Source organism: Danaus plexippus, assembly GCF_018135715.1.
Source record: "Danaus plexippus chromosome 9 unlocalized genomic scaffold, MEX_DaPlex mxdp_26, whole genome shotgun sequence".
In the NCBI taxonomy this organism is placed as follows: domain Eukaryota; kingdom Metazoa; phylum Arthropoda; class Insecta; order Lepidoptera; family Nymphalidae; genus Danaus; species Danaus plexippus.
Genome location: NW_026869848.1, coordinates 4,278,648 through 4,300,688, shown reverse-complemented (window position 1 = coordinate 4,300,688; position 22,041 = coordinate 4,278,648). Strand labels below are relative to the sequence as shown.

The 22,041-nt window shown below is 32.7% G+C and overlaps 3 protein-coding genes across 8 annotated transcripts; 1 reads left to right on the top strand and 2 right to left on the bottom strand.

The window, feature by feature from the left end:
• Positions 1-1,633: 1,633 nt before the first annotated feature.
• Positions 1,634-3,562, bottom strand: LOC116767511 (UV excision repair protein RAD23 homolog A). Its single transcript, XM_032657852.2, has one exon. It carries the CDS (start codon positions 3,441-3,443, stop codon positions 2,472-2,474), a length of 972 nt encoding a protein of 323 aa, XP_032513743.1. The 5' UTR covers positions 3,444-3,562; the 3' UTR covers positions 1,634-2,471.
• A 698-nt stretch (positions 3,563-4,260) lies between these two features.
• On the bottom strand, positions 4,261-8,372 carry LOC116767628 (uncharacterized). 3 transcript variants are annotated; one of them, XM_032658043.2, is made up of 4 exons: positions 8,221-8,372; positions 5,471-5,626; positions 5,097-5,319; positions 4,261-4,626 (listed from the first exon to the last, which is right to left on the bottom strand). In XM_032658043.2, the coding sequence occupies exons 2-4, from the start codon at positions 5,621-5,623 to the stop codon at positions 4,280-4,282; spliced, it is 723 nt and encodes a 240-aa protein (XP_032513934.2). In that variant the 5' UTR covers positions 5,624-5,626; positions 8,221-8,372; the 3' UTR covers positions 4,261-4,279. The 3 variants fall into 3 exon arrangements, with proteins under 3 accessions (XP_032513934.2, XP_032513932.2, XP_032513933.2); XM_032658041.2 differs by having other exon boundaries at positions 8,036-8,327; XM_032658042.2 differs by having other exon boundaries at positions 8,054-8,327.
• Positions 8,373-9,234: 862 nt separating this feature from the next.
• LOC116767695 (nucleosome-remodeling factor subunit NURF301) lies at positions 9,235-21,811 on the top strand. 4 transcript variants are annotated; one of them, XM_061527445.1, is made up of 18 exons: positions 9,235-10,812; positions 11,189-11,471; positions 11,543-12,000; positions 12,096-12,317; positions 12,393-12,565; positions 12,652-12,849; positions 12,921-13,155; positions 13,236-15,016; positions 15,103-15,334; positions 15,488-16,584; positions 16,757-16,871; positions 16,956-17,083; positions 19,258-19,459; positions 19,700-20,238; positions 20,332-20,498; positions 20,586-20,753; positions 20,858-21,138; positions 21,220-21,811. In XM_061527445.1, exons 1-18 carry the CDS (start codon positions 9,795-9,797, stop codon positions 21,423-21,425), a joined length of 7,503 nt encoding a protein of 2,500 aa, XP_061383429.1. In that variant the 5' UTR covers positions 9,235-9,794; the 3' UTR covers positions 21,426-21,811. The 4 variants fall into 4 exon arrangements, with proteins under 4 accessions (XP_061383429.1, XP_061383431.1, XP_061383430.1 ...); XM_061527447.1 differs by having other exon boundaries at positions 12,090-12,317; positions 15,103-15,193; XM_061527446.1 differs by having other exon boundaries at positions 12,090-12,317; positions 15,103-15,205.
• The last annotated feature ends 230 nt before the right edge of the window (positions 21,812-22,041 follow it).

Genomic DNA, 22,041 nt, shown 5'->3' with positions numbered 1-22,041 from the left:
GTATATATTATTCTTATGTATATGTATTATAACTAAATAGTTCTTAATTTTTTAAAAATTATGTTTGCATCACATACTTAATCGTAATTTGTATACTCCGCCCTGTAGCTGACAATTCTTTTTGATCGGTGTCGCAACCTTTACCTATTGTTTAATTTTTGTTTTTTCGAAACATTCATATATTGGTTTAGATATCTGAGTCGGTAAATCAATACTTTTTTTTAATTTAGGTAATATATTCCGTGGCATTTCAGTCACTTAAAGGAACAATTTCATAAAATTCGGATTTCTGATAACTTTATTAATTTTAGTGTTTTGTATTAATAATACGTTAAAATACAGTTTCGTCCAAAAAATTTAATTTTTTTCTAATAAAGCTGATAATTTTTTTTTATAAATAAACCTTTTACTAATGATAATCTTGAAATTAACAGGTGATCCGAAACAAGGTTAGATATATCAAAGGATGATAGAAAATGTTTTTTTTTTAAGTGCTTATATATTTGTTAATAACTAAGAAGTATAAGTGAGTAAATTGTATTTTATTCTTAAATTCAAATGTGCTTAACTAGAGAGACAGCTGAAGTAGAATATTAATATAAGGTGAATCAGACAGGCGTTGCCACTCCCTTTAACAGTAACGACCGTTAGTATATTTTCTATCACTTATTGTTCTTCATGGTCATTAAACACTTGTTATTTACATAGAAACTGAAAAATCCTGCTTTTATCAATCTTATACTGATATAGCAGGAAGAAATTTATTTATTTTAAACCTAATTTTACGTTTCACTAAACGCCACGCAATAAATATGATCATTATTCTTTTTTTAATCAGCAAATTACAAGTTGTCAAAAAAAATTTTTTTTCATGATAGAAAAAATAATACTAAAGAACAGTTTTTGGTTATCATTACAAATACAGATTTGTAGAAAGTGTTGTGCAAACGATTTTATTGAATTTATAATATTTTTTTAACAGATCAGCATCTCTGGTAAAAATAGTTTTCCGTTATATATAAGAAGGAGCACAGAAAGAGGATAGCTTATTGAAAAAAAGCGACATATTTCCGACTTTCACTCAACGCACGGAACTAGTTGTAAACTATTTCACTCCGATGTTTTCCGAGTAGAGATCTTTGATAGCATACAAATTTTAGCTATTTCGATACTAACGTGTTACTTCATAAATTTTTACATACATTATTTATTGGTAGGCAAACGTGTTAGATAAATAGAAAACATTTGATATTAACATCCGTCAGGGGTTGTATGTGGAATTTTAATTTATTAATTCTTATCATTTGTTATTTCACTAAAGTTGAAAACGAAGATAAGGACTGAGATTAAAAATATATATATACAACAAATTGAAATACCTACGACAGTTTTTCGGTGCTCGGCCGAACAAACAACAATGATAATGCATAATAAGTATATTTATCTGGTGCGTGATGGCTCGAGTTCCTTAAGCTTTTTAAATTGTCATTACTGCAATATCGTTTGTGGATGTGCTGTCTACTTTTTACATAGGAAATATTAGTCAGAAATGTTATGATAAAAATATTAAAAAAAATCCTTAGTGTAGTAAAAGATGAAAATGGGAACGCTGGGAATTAGGATTCGAATCATCTTGATAGAACGCTTTTTATTTCTCAACAAACAGCGATGTCTTGAGTAAACCTAAAAATAACAGGCTATGAAAAGATAAACAGAACGGTCAAACCAAATTGAATAATTTTGGCGGCAATTTAATTCCGGGATTATTTCAAGAAAAAAATCAATTAAGTTTGATTAAAGTACTAAATTAAGCCAGATTCAAGTACTGATTTTAGGACCAGAAAAACAATTTCTTAAATTTCTATTCAGAACTGGCTATAGGAAAAATTACGGACTGTAGAAAAGAACACACTACATATTTGTGGAAACAGTTTGTTGGGTCCTGTTATAACCAAAACTAAAATAGTGTTATTTTTGGTTTGTCCCTTATTATTAATAAATAATAAAATTTATGTATAATTCCAATTTGAATTGATAATTAATTCTTGTGCATCAATATCAGAAACATATCCATTTTACACTCATATAAATCATGACAAAGAAAGTAAAACATCGCATTAAATTCTCGATTGATAAAAGCTTTTACAATAAAGGTTTTATTAATTTACTACATCAATGGAACTTCAAATAGAATTTCACTATTATCGTAATAGTATGGAAACAAATTCTTTGTAAACTATAAAGTGAAATTAAAAATGAAATAACAACTGTTTTATTTGCATAATATAGTGAAGAATTTGTAGTATGTTTTATCATGAAATCTTGTAAATTTATGTGCAAAAATACACCAGAGGGAAATGTACAAAGCATAAGGTTAAATCTATTAGGCTGTCTGTTGTTATAATTGTTAGAGATACAGTATACAACTTAATATACTGCTATTTATCATAATGGATAAAACAAAACATATGTTAATCATCAAAATTTTGCGACAACAAGAAATTTGCAGCAAGATTTTCGTTTTTCTCACACGCAAAATACGCTTGAATAACCATATGTTCTGGAAAACCTAAGGCTTTTAATCTTTCAATAGCCTCTTTGTCTTGAGGAGATACTTGAATAACATTTTGAGGCTGTTGGGGCACTGGATTGTCAGGCACTGCCTCCTCGGCTACGGCTCCAGCTGCAGATGGGTTCACAGGCTCATTCAACATTCTCACAAAAGCCTGTTGATGCTGACTAATAGCTTGAAGTAAAGCTGGGTTTGTTTGACCAATTTGCTGCAACACAGTATTCAGTAAATTAGGATTCTGTTGAATCACTGCACGCATTTGTTGAAACTGTGGTTGATCCCGAAGAAAGCCCAAGGGGTCTTCATCAGCACTTTCTTCAGCTTCCTGTTCTTGAAGTAGCTCTTCAGGGATTCCTGTTATGAGATATTCTACAGCTCTTTCACGATTATTAAATGAAGCACGGAGAGCTTGTTCTACTTGTTGTCTATTATAGCCCATATCCATAATGCTTTGCACTGTTGATTCAAAATCTGGCTCATTTGATGTTACTGGTGGTTCAGATGCACGCTCAGGTTCCGCTGCAGGCTGAGGTTTTGGTTTTTCTTCGACCACTTTACTTTTGCCGTCGCCGCTTTCAGTTGACGCACTTTCCCCGGCTTCTGGCGCCGAGGTCGACGACGCTTGTTGATTATCGGAAGTTTTCGGTTTTGTCACCATGATAACGATGAATTTCTTTTCATCTATATTATACGTATGCAGTTTATTATCATCGAGAAGAATCTTACCCGCATAAATAAGTCTTTGATTGTCTGCCGCATAATCTTTACCTTTTTCCACTTCAATTTTAAGCTTCAGCGCTTTGACAGTCTCTTGAGGGTCTATTTCTATCTGAAAAGTTTGTTGTTGAAGAGTTTTTAAAGTCAGTAACATCTTGCTTTTTGTTGTGTATAGTATGTAATGATTCTGAACTTCGCAAAATTCTGATCTGACTCGACAAAATCATCCAGTAAACATAACCTCGTTAGGAAACTCACTTTTTTTAAATGTCATCAACGTTCGAATACACTTACTGCCTCAAACTACTAAATAAATGTTAAAAGTTCGAGTTAGTAGTTGTTTTTACTAAAATAAAAAAAAACATTAAATATGTCTAAAAGAAACTTGAAATTATATTTCACTACCTTTTTAATTAAAATATATGTATCTATCTTAACTAATAGAGTTTTAGTGTAAGATGTTAAGGATATATAAGGTTTGAAAATTAATGCATTTTTGCAAAATATAATATGATACAAGTAACATTGAAATATACGATAAATCAATATCTATATTTCAATACTTATAAATATAAAAATACATTTGAAAAATTTTAAACGCAATAAACAATATCCTATCCGATATGTACATGTACATATCTTGATTTCGTAAATATATTTTAACTTTAAATTGTAAAGTATGTTTCTGAAAAAAATACAGGAATTCCATTATATTATTTATTAATGTTATGCAACACTTTTTATTACACAAGACTTAATCACTATTGAATAAAAATACCAAGGTGAACAATAGGCCTCTACAGCATAATGATATTCTACTTATTCTTTTTTATAGATGCTTACTTCATTTTAATTTGTCATTAGTAGACTATTTCATAATTTAATATTAACATTAAATATTTAAACGAAATTGTTCTCATAGGCTTTAATAGGACACAATATTATTAGCAAAGGAAAGAAAATAGAAAATATACATAGTAAAGATTTTATTTACAAAATTATTTTTTCACAATCATTATACCATTTTTTGGGGACCAGTTTAGTACCCATCTGCATTTGTTTGGTTACATTAAATAGAGCTAGATCAACAATAGAAAACATGTTCTTGTATATGAAACCAGTTTTATCTGTGAACATTTCTGTTATTAAGACTTCTTTATTTTTTACGGAGTCCATTTCAAGCTGATGACAGATATCAAGCAAACCATCTATCTGGTAATCATCATAATCATAGTTCACTATGTTAGGAAATACTAAGCACAGATATCTTAAAATATTGACACTTCCAATGATTGGACTACTCAGAGATGAAATCTTCAATTCAGGTGCAGCTGATTCTGTAACAAATATATTTAAAGTATTAATGGGAATGTTTCACTGCAATCAAATGATAAAGAAAAATCTTCAATACTTTCAATTTAAATATGGTCTTAATACATCACATTACAAATTAATTTATTTTTTTTTATGTTGGAATTTTGTTCAAGAGTAAGAGAGTGTAACAGATGTAGTGGATATTTTATTTTGATGATTTGGTTTTTGAATCTTAACTATAACTGGACACTAGAGACGAAACCTGAGCATTCCATGGATTCACCGTTCCGGTGCCGGGTTGCGATGAACCTTAGTGTCTAGTGTCCAATAATTGGACACTACAATAATATCTGTTACACATTCGTAATTACTTTCTTAAACAGATGATCAATACGAATATGTTTTTGCATGTAATTGTAAAATATACGTATGCATATATAAGCTTGAATTTTTTTATTGACTTTAACATAAATATATATTTTTCTAAACTTACCACATTTAAATATCAGCCTAAAGTTAACTTTTCCGTCTAACTGTGATGAGTATAATGCTTGAAATTTCTTAAAAAAGGATTCAACCTTAGCAATTTTAACGCTAGGCACACTTGAATGTATGTGCCAGGAAACATTGATACCATTGATGGTTTTTAAGAACATATTCATAAACCATGGCAGTTTATCAGGATGAAGGAACATCACCACTTCATTGGGTTTTATCTGGAATAGAAATAAAAATTATAAAAATTTTAAAATATTAAGATGACTTTATACAAAAATATAAAGGATATGTTCATCTGAATAAATGATTATGAAAACGTTAAGAATACGTAATATATTTGTATCAAGTCATTGAATAAATTATACGTACGAATTCCTTTTCAGGCTTTACCGAAGTCTTCACATCTTGTTGACTATTTTTGCAGAGAGAACTAATAGTTTTAATCCTTTCATACAGGTCATCCAATTTTGTCAAGAGTTTTTCTTGACGATTTTCTAATTCAACTAGCCCATTGTTAGACATTTTCTACAAATTACAATAAACATTAAAAAAATATATAAACAGAAAAAACACACATGTGTATGATTATTTTAATCAAGATGCAAAAAATGTAATATTATTTGTATAACGAAATTCATTTAAAATAAATTTTGGTATACAAATAGTACTGGGTGGATATTACTTTACAAAGTAAATAAACGAGTCTGACGTAAATAAAAATTCTGATAACAAATTAAATAACTTATTTAACTATATAAAGTTGAAAATAAGTTTTAATATTTAGTATCACTACAACATACCAGTAACCTTAAATATCTATGGGTTCAACTCTCTTAAAATTAATTTCAACCTATTACAAAATAAAAACTAAGAATAATATCAAAATAAAATAATAGCTACTAAACACTATGGTCATTTAAAGTATATATATATATATATATATATATATATATATATATATATTAAGTGACAACCTCATGAAAGTAAAATGCTGTATGCAGACACTGCCACAGAAACAATGTAACAATTACAAATAATATTTCATTTAAGATTAAAATAACTATTATTTTTATGTTTGTATTATTTTTTATATATATTTTATGTTCTTCTAGACGCTGGTAAAATTTAACTAGTGTCCTTTTGAAAAAAATATTAAACATTGGTTAAATATTTCATGATTCAAGTGCAAATAACGTCATAGCATAAAAAAAAAACATTTTTCAAACAATTCTAATTAATGTATTGACTAGGTTAAGCAACATCAAAAAATTCTCAAATCTGGGACTCAATTCTCTTTGAAAGAAAACCATAACACTACAATTACATTGTCATTACAATAAGGTCAAATTTATAAATATTTTGTTCTATGAGTTTTAAAACTAATCTGACTTTGAATTAAAAAAGTTTTCTTGTGTTATCCAAGGTGTTATGACATCCCCTCTTCATTACAAAGTATTTCTCTGTCCACGGATAATCTATTAATCTAATGGTAGATTTGCTGCATCTATCATCATGCTGGGTTCTATTTCATTGATAGTTACATTTAACTAGAGTTCAAAATTTGTATATCAGTTCCACCATGATAATTCGGGTTGTCTTCATTTAGCTTCACAAATATTTACTTTGGTTATACCTCTGCCTGTATGCACTTTGACCATATTTGAGTAGGCAGCAAATGCTTTATTAAAGTAATTTTTTTTTCTCATTCAGAAGAAAACTGTACAAATTCCTATTCCTACTGGATTGTTTGGTGTCATCATACACTGTGCTTGTTTTTAAAAACTTTCTTGGAGAACTTTTTTATAATTCCTATTGATGAAAAGCAAAGTGATAAGCAAATTTTTGCTCTTGTCCTTGCTTTCTTAGCTATTAAGAGGTTACCTGATCAGGTAATGTTTTACTTTATTAAGATACTCCAAATAACATAAGGTTTATTCTTTACAACCTGAAATCCTACAACAACGATTGATTATGGAAATTAAAAGTAAAACTGTAAATAAAAAGGAAAGTCCATGTAACAGGAGATATAAATAGTAATAAAAGTGGGAGCTCACCTTAATTGTTATAAAAAAAAAAAACAACTTACACAAAGCACACTTCAAATCCATTCAACCACTCGTAATCACTAGTTGTTTTAAGAATTAAAAATATAAAATCACAATTTTAAGTAAAATTTACCTAAAGTGAGTGAGAATACCACTCAAACCCTAAGATGAGCCATATAAATAATAATATCTGAACATATTGTCTTGAACATTAGTGTATGAGAAAAAACTGTTTTAAACTATACTATTTTTTTTTATTATGATATTATTTACTTTTTAATAGCAAGTTATACTTTAACATGAAGCTCTTTTTAATTAATTAATTAATGCAATTATATATTACTTTGTATTAGATAATCATACTTTATAAAATATTCTTTCTCTGACTAAAATAATTATAAATTACTTTTATATTAAAAAGATTTAAATAGAACAAATTCCAAACAACTTTTAACAATAACCAAAATTAAAGTGATAGTTTCATTATTAATAAAGTAACAATTGTTAAAAAAAAAATCTATATAAATATATCATAAAAGACTAAGTTTTAATTTATTCCGACAAAATTTTTCAATCAATCAATGAACATAACATTCACTTATAAATGTTTTCTAAATTTAAAACATAAAAAAATCTGTTAAGTTTTATCACTCTTATCAGAATTGCCTCATTTTTTTTTCATATAATTAAAATCTATCATGTTGCATATAAATGATCAGTCATGAAAATAAAAATGTTTTGAAAAAGCAAATAATATTAAATAATCATAATAAGGTTAAATATATATTGTTCAGAAGTAGCAACCGAAATACACAATTCAATGAAATGTGTTAAAAAATCAATTCCAGAATCATGTGTTAATTAAAACAAACGAATTTCTTAAATAAACCTTAAGAAACTTGGTAACCTGGTCCCGAATATTTAGTTCGGCTTCATCGTTTTCGTCAACTTCGATCGGATTCTTCAATCGATACATGCATTTAGGTAGCTCTATCTCCTCTTGAAAGGAGACAATGTTTTTCATATGATACATGGCTTAAACAACAAAGTCTTATAACAAAAAACTTTTAGCACCTGAGACCTCTACAATTCATTGATCTATTCTACAGACTACAACGTGGATATCGATTTCAGCAATAACTTCACATCCAACTTCCAAGTCTTCAAATCGCGCTAATAAGTAGTCATCAATGACAAATGACATATCTCTGTATGTTTTCGAGGATAGTTATTGACTTAGCTAATTTAACGTTACTATTTATTTTTAAATTAAATATAATAAACTTTTAAAATTTAACAATTATTGTTAAAAAATTCGAAAATAGTACTTAAAAATAAAAAAGGAATCAAATTATTGATAAAACATCTTCTTTTGTTTAATAATTATATAAATGTATTATTTCAATCTAAACAAAATTCACTATAATACTTGTAACATTCGGTTTTGTTATAATTCAAGAGTTACAGTAAAGATCAATATGTAATTAATCATGCTGGTTTTAATAAAACAAAAATATATATCATGATACCTATATAACGTACTAATTATAAATATTTAAATGTAATTAAAATTATTAGTTCCTTAATAAGTAGCTTTAAAAGTCACCAAAACATAAAACAAAAACAAAACAAAAATAGTAATACGGAATCATTTTAAATTTCATAACATGACAACTGGTGTAGAAATTGTAACATATATCTATATATATATATATATATATAGAAAGAAATATCTGATTATTAAAATATCACTAGGCAAAAAGTATTATTAACAGCCAGAATTACAAAGGATATTTATTAAAAAAATGTAAATATATATATATGTGTGTCAGACAATTTAGAATTTTTAAATTTCATTTTGTTATGTATGCATTTTCAGCATCCGCTTCAATTAATATCTTTTATAAGTCTTTATGTATAATAACTGCGATTTTAGTCTAAACAAAATAAAAGAAAGTTTGATATTTTTAGAAAACTCATTTTTGAACATTTTTCTTACATCAAGTCTTGTTTTAGGAACAAAAAAATAAAAAAGAGTAAAACATTGACTTTAAATTGTCAGCAGAAGATATGAAAAATGGCTGCCCTATTCCTAGCCTGGCTGATTAAGACGTGATAAGTGTTGTGTAGTATTGCTATGCATAAATACGAACTAGAAAGTAAAGTATGCTTAAGATTAAGTTTCAACAATTATTTTATTCCTTATCAAGGGAATTTAATGCTGTGTAGTGGTAGATAAGTCAAGTTTGAAGATTGATAGAAAACTCAATATCCCATAAGTTATAAAAACGACATGGCGGACCGATAATCGACCAATGAGAAGCAAGCATTAAGCGTTTCAGAATTGCATGTACCTATTCACATTTCGCGTCATTACGTTTTGGTGCCTTGTTCCTTAGATAATAATCAAAAATTATTACCTATAAAATAATGAACTAATCCGTTTTGAATAAAGTTAGTGCTAAAAATAAGTTTTTGTGTGTTGTGCTATTTAACTACGATGAAGCATCTTTAAAGGCTAGGATCATGAATGCTTTAGATTTAGGATGAACCTAAATACTGTTATATACATTGATTTGTTTTTGTAAACAATAATGTGTTTGAGATACACGTGCGAAATATTACAAAATTGACAGTTGTTTATAACGATGACGGGTAGGGGGGCGAAAAAACGCGGGAGGCCCCCAAAATCGGGAAGTTTTGAAAAGAACAGGAAATTTCAATATCATTTATTGAAGAAACCAAAATATTTACAAGCACAAAATGTTGGATCCGGTTCTCTCGCTAGTACTCCATCTGCCTCCAGAGCATCATCGCCTCAAGGAAGTGATATAAGTCGTCGAAGTACAAGAAAACAAAGAGGCGGAAAATCACATAAGAGCAAAAGAGGTGGGCTATCAAATGCTTATTCTCGAAGAGGATATAATCCTCAAGCAGCAGATTACCATGAATCTGAATACCATTATGGATCTGACTTTGGTGATGATTATAGTGATAGATCTGAACCTGATGAAGACCGGGCTAGTGAAAGCTCTGAAGGCTCCATTGGTGACGGTGGAGCTAGTGACAGTGACTTTTCCACCAGTAGTTTTAGCTCTACAGGTGGAGTTCCAAGAAAAACAAACAATAATCTTAGACCACCTAGTCCTGATCCCCTCTGGTTGCAACAAGAAAGGCAAATTCCTAGACTGGAATTACCACCCTCATCTGAGGATTTAATAATACCCCATAATTTAGTTTTACAAATTGTAGGCATATATGAGGTGTTACGTCACTTTAGACATTTGGTGAGGCTATCACCATTCAGGTTGGAAGACCTTTGTGCAGCCGTGAGTTGTGAGGATCAGAGTAATTTACTAATAGAAGTACATATAATGTTGCTTAAAGCTTTGTTAAGGGAAGAGGATGCTCAGCAAACTCATTTTGGTCCATTGGATCATAAGGACAGTGTAAATATTACTTTGTTTTTGCTGGATGTCATGACATGGCCGGAGGTTTTGAAAATTTATGTTGAAAGTGATAAGTCTTTTGATAAAAACATAGCCAAAATATTAAATTCTTGTGAATATCCTTTTACATCTGTAGAGAACCGTTTGGCAGTGCTACAGTTTTTGTCTAATCAATTTCTGATTACGAATCCAGTGAGAGACGATCTCATAAGTGAAGGTAAGACTATTTTTCATCTTTTAAAGGGTAATGAAGGTTATGGTTTATTTATTGTTGTTATTAGTAAAGAAAAAAGAAATAGTAACATTTGATCATGATATATGACCATGATAAAGAAGGATATCATAATTTCTTATTTTAACATAGGAATAATGTGAGCTTATACTTCTATTGCTTTTTCCTAATTGATTTTACAAATAACCTAATTTTTAAATTTACTTCTTGACTTAAAACAAATATTGTATAACATATATCATGAATGAGTTATTGACAAATGTATGTTATTTTCTACATAACAATTTACATATAAGTAAAACTTTCACATTAACAGCAGTTTTATATGTCTTATATTAATATAGTGATTTATTTATTTCAGCTCGTATTAGTTATGATGACCACTGCAGAGTATGTCATCGTTTGGGAGATCTACTTTGTTGTGAAACTTGTCCAGCAGTCTTTCATCTTGAATGTGTTGACCCACCTTTAGTTAATGTACCTTCTGAGGATTGGCAATGTGCCCTTTGTAAGCAACACAAAACAACAGGTGTAACTGATTGCCTATCTGATGCTGAAACACAGGGATTATTATGTCGGCATGAACATCTTGGTTTTGATAGGCATGGAAGAAAATACTGGTTTATTGCAAGAAGAATTTTCATGTAAGTTTAATTAAATGAACAATTTATTTAGAAAATCAATTTTTGTAAAATACTTCTTTATTTAATTCTAGAGAGGCTGAGAATGGTGAAGTTTGGTATTATACAACTGTGAATCAGTTTCAAGAACTTCTTGATGTATTGGATGCTGCTGAGATGGAAGCACCTTTAGTTCGAGAGCTTTCTGAAATGCAACAAGAAATAATGAGACAAATGAACATAACAGAGAGACTGACAAATCAATTGAAAGGCAATAGGAAATCATACTTAGAGGTTGAAAATGGAAACCTAATGAAGCAGAAAATGTTAAAGCAAGATCAAAAACATCATGAGAACAGTAGTGATTTAAAAGTAGGAGATAAACTTGATTCAGAAGTTCCTTTAGATCAGGATTCTGATATTGTTAATGAGGTCACTGTCACAAGTGATGACCTTGGAAAAGAAGAAAACTCTGATGATGATGAAGAATCAAGAAAAATAAAACATTGCAATTCCAAAATTAAATCACCCACTTTAAAAAAAAGTGATGAAAGTAAGTTCAAAGTGTAATTGTAAATAATACTGACACCCCTGTTTCACATAATTGTATTTATATATATTTATGATTATATATTTCTTAAGTTACAGAACGTGTGACAAGATTGAAATCAAATCAAATTTCAAATGGAACATATCTTTTTAAATTGGGCAATGAGAACTCATTTAAGACATATGTTAACCAATATACTAGCAATCCTCTTGCACTGAATAAACCTCAAAGGAATGAAGAAAGGGATAAGAAGCGTTACATCTCCCATAAATTTTCACTCTCATCTGGACAAGAATTTAAATGGGTTGGATTGCTCAATGGTATATATTACTTGTAAATAATAGATGATTTTTGTATTTAATATAATTTATCCTAATACTTTAATATATTTTTAGCAACAAAACCCTTACTTGTGGCCACATTACGACAGACATTATTACAATTAGAATCCAATATTGTACTGCAATTTATGCATCCAAATTGGACACTATTGAGAAAGCCCTGGGTCCAAGCAGTGCAACTTTGTCAGGCTCCAAGAGACTTTGCCAGGGCTCTATGTGTCCTGCAGGTAATGAGATATAAAAATATTGTTATTGATACCTTCACATTATTAAAAAAAAATGTACATTTCAATGAATGATCAAATAATTGCAGGCATGCATTAAAAGTGTGGTTTGGGTACCAGCTTGGCATGAACAGCTCGGTCACGTGCGTCTTATTCGCACTACAGCTGCCGAAAGAGAAGAACGGAAAAAAATTGACAAAAGAGAGAAAAAAGAGCGCGATGAAGAAGAAGAGAGATATAGAACTGCTTATAATTTTGTTAAGTATTCATTGGGTCTTCGTCATCAGGTAACCTTTTTCTTAACATTTAATTGAAATTGTCAAATTATTATGCCACATGAGAAATCTTTTTTGTACAGGTTTGGAAGCAAAAAGGCGAAGAATATAGAATTCATGGTCAATGGGGGTGGTTATGGAATTCCGCAACAAGGAAATTCAAAAAACACACCAGTTTTAAATTAAATTTGTACAATGGTCCTGCTAAAATCGCAGTAAGAGTGAGAGAAGGAAGCATCATTAAAGTTTTAGCTGTTGAACCCAAAACCTACGAATATCTTACTAACGAATCTGCAGATAAGGATGTCATGACAAAATGTGTGTTTTATTTCCATAGCTCTTGTATGAATATATCGTAATAAATCTCGTAGTTTATTGATTTATTTTTATATTTCCAGTGCCAGCATCAATGCGGAATATGAAATTAGAAAAAGAGACTGAAGACTTTGAGGAGATAGATGTTGAAAAAGCATTAAGTTCTTCCACAAGGAGATATTATCCTAAAATAGCAAGAAAATCAAAGCTAGATGATTTTTTAGCTCGCCGCACTTATCTCAAGTTTATGGAGGAAAAAAAATTAGGCAATTTGCTGAATAATATAAAAAAGGAAGAAATAGACTTAAAAAATGAGGAGGACAAAAACATTGACATTGAAAATGAGGAACCTGATATTGAGGGAACAGCAGAAGGCAGTCATAATAATAAGAAAAATTTAAATACTCTACCAAACACCATAGAGATAGTTAAAGAAAATTATCTTCAATTAAATAATCTCACACGACATTACAAATGCTATTCAAAAAGTTGTAATAAATTGGAAACCAACACATCTCTAGCAGAAGTTAAAGTCGAGTGTTATTCACCTTCTTGCATCGAAAAAGGGAAGCTTTTAAATAAGTTAATTTCAATGTTAAAAGACAATTCCAATCATTACAGTTCATATTTACTCACGAATTCAAAAGACAATAAGATGTCAATATTAGAACAATATTTGCTTGGCAAAACTACAAATTCAAATGAAAATATTTTGTCTGATTTATTATCAGCAGTTGCTTGCGCCCAAGAATGTGATAATAGAACTACTGACAGTTTCGTAAAAAGAAAGTCTAGTGATAGCGATACTAGCTTAAAGATTGAAAAAGATGGCAATGAGAACAGTTCTGTGTGCAATATTAAGTCTGAGAGCACTCTTGAAGAGTCTGCTGTTCCTGCAGTAGGAAATGAAATGGACATAGATATAACAAGCACCGGCAATGAAGATGTTGATGTTGAGATAGGTCCATTGAAAGAGTTGACTGAACACGAACAAAACGAAGTTAAAGAGAATCCAGAAGAAAATAGCAAAGAGCGACCTCCCATACCGAAATTAAAAATAACTCGTGGAAGATCTTCCAGAGCCAATAATGCTAATGAGAAGAACAAAGATTCTTCATACGAATGTTCTGTAAAACAAAATAAATCTTTAGATAAGCCAGCATATCGTGCCTCCATAAACAGGCGCTTCGGATTAACGAGAAGCATTAAAAAGGAGGAAAAGATAAAGACAGAGAAAGGTGAGGGGGGTGTTGTAAGAATATACTCAACAGACAATCCTTGCGGCAAGGTTTATCTAAAAAGAGTTCAAACAGCTGCAGTTGAAAAGAAAAAGAAGAGGACACCTGTGAAGTACCCACTTTGTTCATCTTTTCATACAAAGAGCAAGGCCAAAACTATTATGGTGTTACCCCACCATGAATTAAAAAAGTTATGTAGACAGGCCGGACATAGTACTGTTTCCGGTTTCAGTCATAGCGCAAAACCAAATCAACTCATATGGCCTTACCCTTGTGCTAGGCCTCTGTTTAAAACTTGTTGGCTTTATCGCACCGTAAATCTACAATGGTTGGCCAGTGCGGCGTTACAACTGCGTATAATGTGGGCCTGCTTACGTTGGGACGACATGGCCGCTAAACCAGCCACTGCGGATGGAAAACATCAACTTACGACTGACACAGAAATCGTTTCGCTCGAGCTACTGAAACATCGTCACATCGGTCAATTTTCGGAACGCACTCAATATCTTCGGAGAAAAGTTGTCATTCCATTAGAATTACCGAAGACGGTGCGTGAAGTGACTTCAATACGAAGCGGTTTGAGAAAAAGGAAACGAGCAGAATCTCCACAAAATACTGAACCCCAGGTGATTGATTATATTTTACACTTTTTTTACTTGGTCATATGTCGTTTTCTAAGTCCAACTAGTATTTACCTATAATTCTATTTTAGGTATCTGAGGAGTGGGTGGATGAAGATAAACTGGAGTTATGGGAAGTCCGTCAGTACGGCGAGCGCACGGAGCGGATAACGCCAGTAACACGTACGTCAACTGGTAAATTGCCACAACGTAGTACGGCTCCCACGCCACAAAACGCGTCTGATATTAAAGATAAGATGGAGCAGCAGCTGCGAGAGCAACGAGCTGCTCACCAACAAAAAAGAGCACTTGAAATGTCACAAGGTTAATAAAGAATTCAATTAGACCGGAAATTATTGCATTCAATAATTGCCGAAAATCGCTGTTTATACGAATCTACATTAACATTCATACACCCCTTGTTAAATGGTATATTTTATTTGTCAACTAATATATAACATAAAATTAATTTTTCAGACAAATCAAAAGCCAATTCAAATCAAGGATCTGGAAAAAGTACCTTGACTTCACTGCTAACTACAAACACATCTACACCAACCGGACAGAAAACCGTAATTGGTACAAGGAGAATAATAATGACCAAAGGTGCGGATGGGACTACTAGGGTTATCAGTCAACAGATCGGAAACTCGAACAAGTCCATTTTATCATCCGATGCTACTAAGACGGCAACACCGCAAAAAGAGGGCCCTCAAAAGGTTCAAATCATCAGAGCACCAGATGGTAAAATCACAGTGAGAGGTCTCCTAGCGGGACAGCAACTAATACAGATGCCGGATGGAAAATTGCACGTTGTGGTGGCTGGTCAGCAAGGAATAGCTGGACAGCTCGTCGCAGCTTCCGCTGGTCCCAAACCTACAGAAACTGAAACGTTCTCAGATAATACGGACAAAACCACCGCGCAAAATAAATCCAACGTTGAAAGTACAGGCGCCACGCAGTCACCTAGAAATTCAACTCAGACTACGCCTCAAGCTATCTTACCAGCAGGGCGACACATCGTGATGCAGGGTGGGCAGCAGGTGATGGTGCAACCTACGCAGCAGATGGTATTACAGTCACCGCAGCAGGTGGTGGTGCAGGCTGGAGCGAGGACACCGCTGCAGACCGTACTCGTGCAAGGACAAATCCTACAGCGACCGGCCCCCCCTCCTCGCCCGCCCGCACCCCGTGCCCTCACCCCACGCCCTCGCGCCACCACTCAACAGATCGTCGTCAATAACCCGGCGCTCGTACAACAGATAGCCGCTGGCAAGATACAACTCGCTACAGTTAACGGACAACAAGTATTGGTTCGTCTCACCGGCGTCGACCAGGGACAAATAGTAGCTCACATCGGTCAGAGTCCAGGGACGGGCATAACGACTAGTGTAGTGGCGGCTCCCGCGCCCTCGCCGACGGCGACGCCGGTGACAACCCCCGCGCCGGTGGTGCGCCCTCCCCCAGCCCCCGCTGCGCCTCCATCGCAGCCTCTCATGGAAGACCAGATCATGGAGAAGCGACTACTGGCGGGACAACCACCGGGAACTGTCATTAAAACTGTCACCGCACGGGTAATTAATAATCATTTTTGCATGCAACAATTTAGAAGGGTTTTCTTTTGTTCCTTCCTCACATTAAAACCCTGTTTTAGCTGTTTATCCATTAATTACACTCTGGAGTAATTTTACCTAGATAGTTTAATAGTGTAGTGGAGAGTACACGTGATCCTTATTTTAATTTTAGGTCATGCAGACAAGTACCGGTCCTAGTATCGTTTTGCACGGTCTCCACGGATATTCCCTGACACCGCAGCAACTGGATCTTGTACAACACCAAGTAAAACAACAACTTCTCAAAGGTAATTTAAAAGTTTTATAACTACCTTAAGGTTTTTAATGATTAAAGATTGAAATCTTTTAATTCCGTTATTATTTCTTTACAGCCCAAGAGTCGACGGGTAATCAAGGTATGTTGGGTCCTCGTAAGATGTACCTGGTGGTGCAGCCGACGCCGAGCGCTCCGCCCCCGCTGGCGCCCGTCGTGGCCCCCGCCGCCCTCCCCCCCGCGCAGGTAATATATTACTATTAGGGGATCCACCTATCATGCACAATGCTTCTGTACAATATCAGCCGCACATGGCAGTTGTGCTCACATCCAGATACTCTGTCAAATAAAATAATATTATTATAAATTCCAGTGTATGCATTAAATAAACATATTTGCTATATTACTGTAATTCACACGAACATTCGTTGATTATTTTTGTTGAGTGAAATGAGAAACCATCATACGTATAGCATATGTTTCCATTAGTAGTAAATTTATTGCCCATTATATATTTGAAGTCATTATTACTTGGAAATACATAGTAAGGTCAACGTGTTCTGGTTAGGCTCTCGACATCTTCGTCAATGTATGTATGTCTAGCTAATGTTATAGTCGAAATTTATAAGAACATTGTAATTATTATGATAATGTTGATTGAACTCCATTATTGTGGTTTCACATTTAATGATAAAGGAATAGATTCTTGGCGTTAATAAATATGACATTTTATTATTAACTGCAGAAAGTTGCACGAAACTTTATGTCGTTCATAATAATGCATAGACTTCTTCAATCAGCATCTAGCTCGTAGCTGTAGTGTCGTACATTAGTTATGTAATAACCAAACTATATATCCAATATATATTTCTTATATTCCTAATAGTAATACTTGGATCAAACGTTCAGATGGTTGCAAAACATAATTCATTAAAGAGGTTTTTGTTCCTCGTAGCCTGTTACATTGATGAATATATATTACTATTATGGATAAGACTGGTAATATTCTAATATTTTTTAAAATAGGCATAGTTGACTATTATAACCAAAGACTTCATGTAAATTCGTATCTATAGGGTATACGATATAGTAATGCCATGTATTTAGATATAAATAAATAAAATTTCCTTCTAATTGAACTTTGTACATTTTTATGTCAAGTTTGTATGCCATAGTTTTATACGTCAGATAATCTGTAAGAATTGACATACCAAAATTATTTTTTAAACTACTATATAGCATTCTTAACTGTAGACATTAGTGTGGGGTCGATTAAATGATCGTCTAGGAGAAATCTAAGCACGAATTACTTGACAAGAACACACGTGAAGAATACATTCAATTATTAATAATAAGTAGTAATTCATTAAATAATCTTATAATACCTATATCTGAGGATATCTGAGGTAACAAGCGATGTCACAGTGACGAAAAGAAAGTGTTGTCAGTGATGGTATTATTTAAATGTTTTGCTTCATGCGAATATTGAATTTATTATGTAGATAATTTAGTTAAATTTATCGTGTTTGTTATGTAATTAGTTATCACTTATTGTTATAAAAATACTATTTTATATTCCATAATAATCCTTTAGATTTTTCTTGTTTGAAATCATTATTTGAATATGAATATTAAGTTGCCAGACCCATTATACATGTTTTGATATTGTTTAGCTTTTGTTAATAGATTGAAGGTGATCATTATGACTCGATTATTTATTGACACAAAAATTGTTCACAGTATGTGTATGGATTGTTACAACGATTTTACAATGAATGAACATTACAATACCTAGAAGTCTTGCAGTTAACGATTTGACGAAACGAATATCCGCGTTTCGAGTTCATTCTTTGTAAAAGGGACCTCAACTTCTTTGCTATATACATTGATGAAGCGAATGAGACGGTTCTGAATGTATAGTATTGAGTTTTCTAGCATCAGATAATGTTAAGCTGCATATGAATGGAGATTTATAACATTCGGTAACAAGAATTGCTCATACACCACCTGTTTTATGTATGAATAGACTTAACAGTTTATGCATTTTATTATAAATGGCTAGTGCAATATATAATAACTCAAATAAATTATTAAAATAGATTTGACTTTCATTTAATCAAGACCTCTTATTGTTTATGTAAATTTATTTTCTCTTTGTTTACCTATTGGTTTTCGATGAAGTTTTGTGGGGGTGTATGGGCAATTATTCACCTAAGTGTATGATCCGTTATCGTTAATTATAAATTTGATATATTTTACAACATAAATGTAAATAGAATCATAACTTTTTACTATGATGTAACATATTGTACTGATATATTCCCACAAAAAAGAAACTATTATTACTATTTTTGTTACTTTAACCCTTTTTTTTTTTGGTTTTGTTAATTTTTATGTGACGCATTAATTTTTCCTTTTAGGATAGTAAGGCAGATGATAAAGTGAAACGACAGTTACTGAACGGCGAAGATCATGTGGCAGAAGCCGTGAGCCATAAAGAGGCTATACCGTCCAAGCCCGAGGACATATCGCAGAATAACACCAAAACTGATATCGTTAACCAAACTAATGATGTTAATCAAAGTAATAAATTCATTCTCACTCCTGACTACATACAACAAAGTAAGTTGCTACCAAACAACAGATACTGCAAAAGATAGATTTAGTTCATTTGAATATTTCATATATACGTACATAATTTCAAATTAAAGATTACATAGATTAGGGTGAGAAATTTTACCGATACGAAATTAATTTTAAACTACTTTATCGATCCATAACAAAAGAGTTACTAATTCTTGTTAACTCTGAAATAATATTTAAAGTAGATTCAAAGTCAAATAATTTATACGTGTCTTTTAGCTATAAAAAGTGCCTTAAAACAAGAAAATCTCAATCCGGAGATAGAGGAGAAGCTGCTACAGCTTCAACGTTATCAAGAGAAGCAGATGAAGCCGGACGCGCCCGTGGAGCGGGAAGTGCGGCCTGCGTCGCCTCGCTCACCCTCACCGCCAGCCAGGAGGAGAGGCCTGTCCAGGCATGATGACACGGACGACGAGTGGATCGAAACCAGTCCGCGGAAAAGGTCCCGCGCCCGCCCGCCCACGCCTCCTTCCGCCGTCGTGCCTTCACCGGCACCGCAAGTCATCACCGCCCCGCCGCCGCCCACGCCACCGCCACGCGTCGCGCCACGCCCCGCCGCGCCGCGTCCCGCCGCTCCGCCTGCAGCTAGCACGGCGCCCGCGCCCGCTGCGCCACCCTCGCCAGCCGTCGACGAGAGACGCCGCGTAGCGTCCACACATTCAAGACTGTTACTATTGTTCAAGCATAAGGAGATGCTCAAGAAGGAAATCATCAAGAAACGAGGTCTGCTCGAGAAGGAGCTGGGTGTCGAGATACAGGTGAAGGATTAACATTACCACACAAGTTACTATAATATTGAATTGTTTACATTTGGTTGAAATTATAAAAGTCATAAATCTTAAAAATGATAGAAAGAACTATCTGCGGAGTTGGCGCTGCGAACACGTGCGGAGCGTAGCAAACAGGAAGAGGTGCGCGGCAAGAGACGGACGGCTGGGCCCTCGCCTCGCGCGCACAAGAAGACCGCCAAGAAAGAGAAGCTGTTGTGTATATGTCGCACTCCTTATGACAACACTAAGTATGTATTTGTATTGTCAAGTCAATATAAAAAATATATTATAATTAGCCCTTGTTATATTCACGAATTTCAAACTATTTCGATCAGATTTTACGTCGGTTGCGAGCACTGCAGTAACTGGTTCCATGGAGATTGTGTTGGTGTAACTGAGGAGATGAGTAAAACTATGGAGGAATATGTATGCACTGAATGTCGGAGGGCTGAAGAGACTCAGGAGTTATACTGTCTCTGCCGTCAACCCTACGATAATTCTCAGTATGTCAAAAATAATGATCACTTAGTTTAATAATTCTAAAGAACGTTTATTATAAACAAATATGACGATATATTTTTAACATTAATATGCTTTACTTTTTCAGGTTTTATATTTGTTGTGACCGATGTCAAGACTGGTTCCACGGTCGATGTGTTGGTATATTGCAATCGGAGGCCGATAATATCGATGAGTACATATGTCCAAACTGTCAGAAAAATAATTCTGTTAATTTCGCAAATATGAAGGAACTGACTCCTAAAGATTTTGAGCATCTCAAAAGACTTGTGAAGCAGATACAATTACATAAAAATGCTTGGCCTTTTATGGAGCCGGTAGATCCCAGGGAGGCTCCTACATATTATAAAGTTATAAAAGAACCAATGGGTAAGCGGCTTTGGCCATAAAGAAAGAAATATTAAATCTATCTTGGCTGTGATTTGATTATAAATAAAATTCCCTTTTCAGATTTACAAACAGTGGAAAGAAAAGTGAATGAAAAAACTTATAGTACATTAAGTGAATTCATTGGTGATATGACTAAAATATTTGATAACTGTCGTTATTTTAATCCAAAAGACTCAGAGTTTTATCGGTGTGCTGATGGTTTAGAAGCATTCTTTGCGCAAAAAATAAAATTTTTTCGTGAAAAGCTATTTGAATCTACACAATAATAATAATAGTAGTGCCAGTGTTCGAAAAAGTGAAAGACATACAAGATAGAGACTTCGAAACGAAATAAGTTACATTTCCCATCTGGTAACACTTGTAAATTGTATACATTGTGATTAAGTTTGGGTTGAAGTATCAGTTAAGTCAGTCAGCTTCAATTTCATGTTAAGTATTTATTATATTTATTAATGCTTTACATTTTTAATCTACTTTAAAGCTGACACTGACACAAAAAGAAAATCTTCGCAGAAGAATATTATAAATTATATACATAGTTTTGTGAAAAAAATATTGTATTAGCTGATATGACATAGTTCTCTAGTTAAAACTTAGTATATAGTTTAAGTAAACATTATTGTATGTAAGAAATAAATTTGTAATAATATAACCGTTTTTAATATTTAAAGAAATTTCATATAACATTTTGTAACTTCATATTTAGTTAGGGCATTCCTTTTAAACCCTTGACACAATAAGACGGGTGTTATAAAATTGGGGTCGATGTGTGTCGTCGTACCTTTCAAAGGGAACGACTGATCACTCAATTATCTGACATTGGTTTCCTTTATTAATGTTATAAAAACAAACATGAGTTAAATTAGCAATAAACAAAGGCTA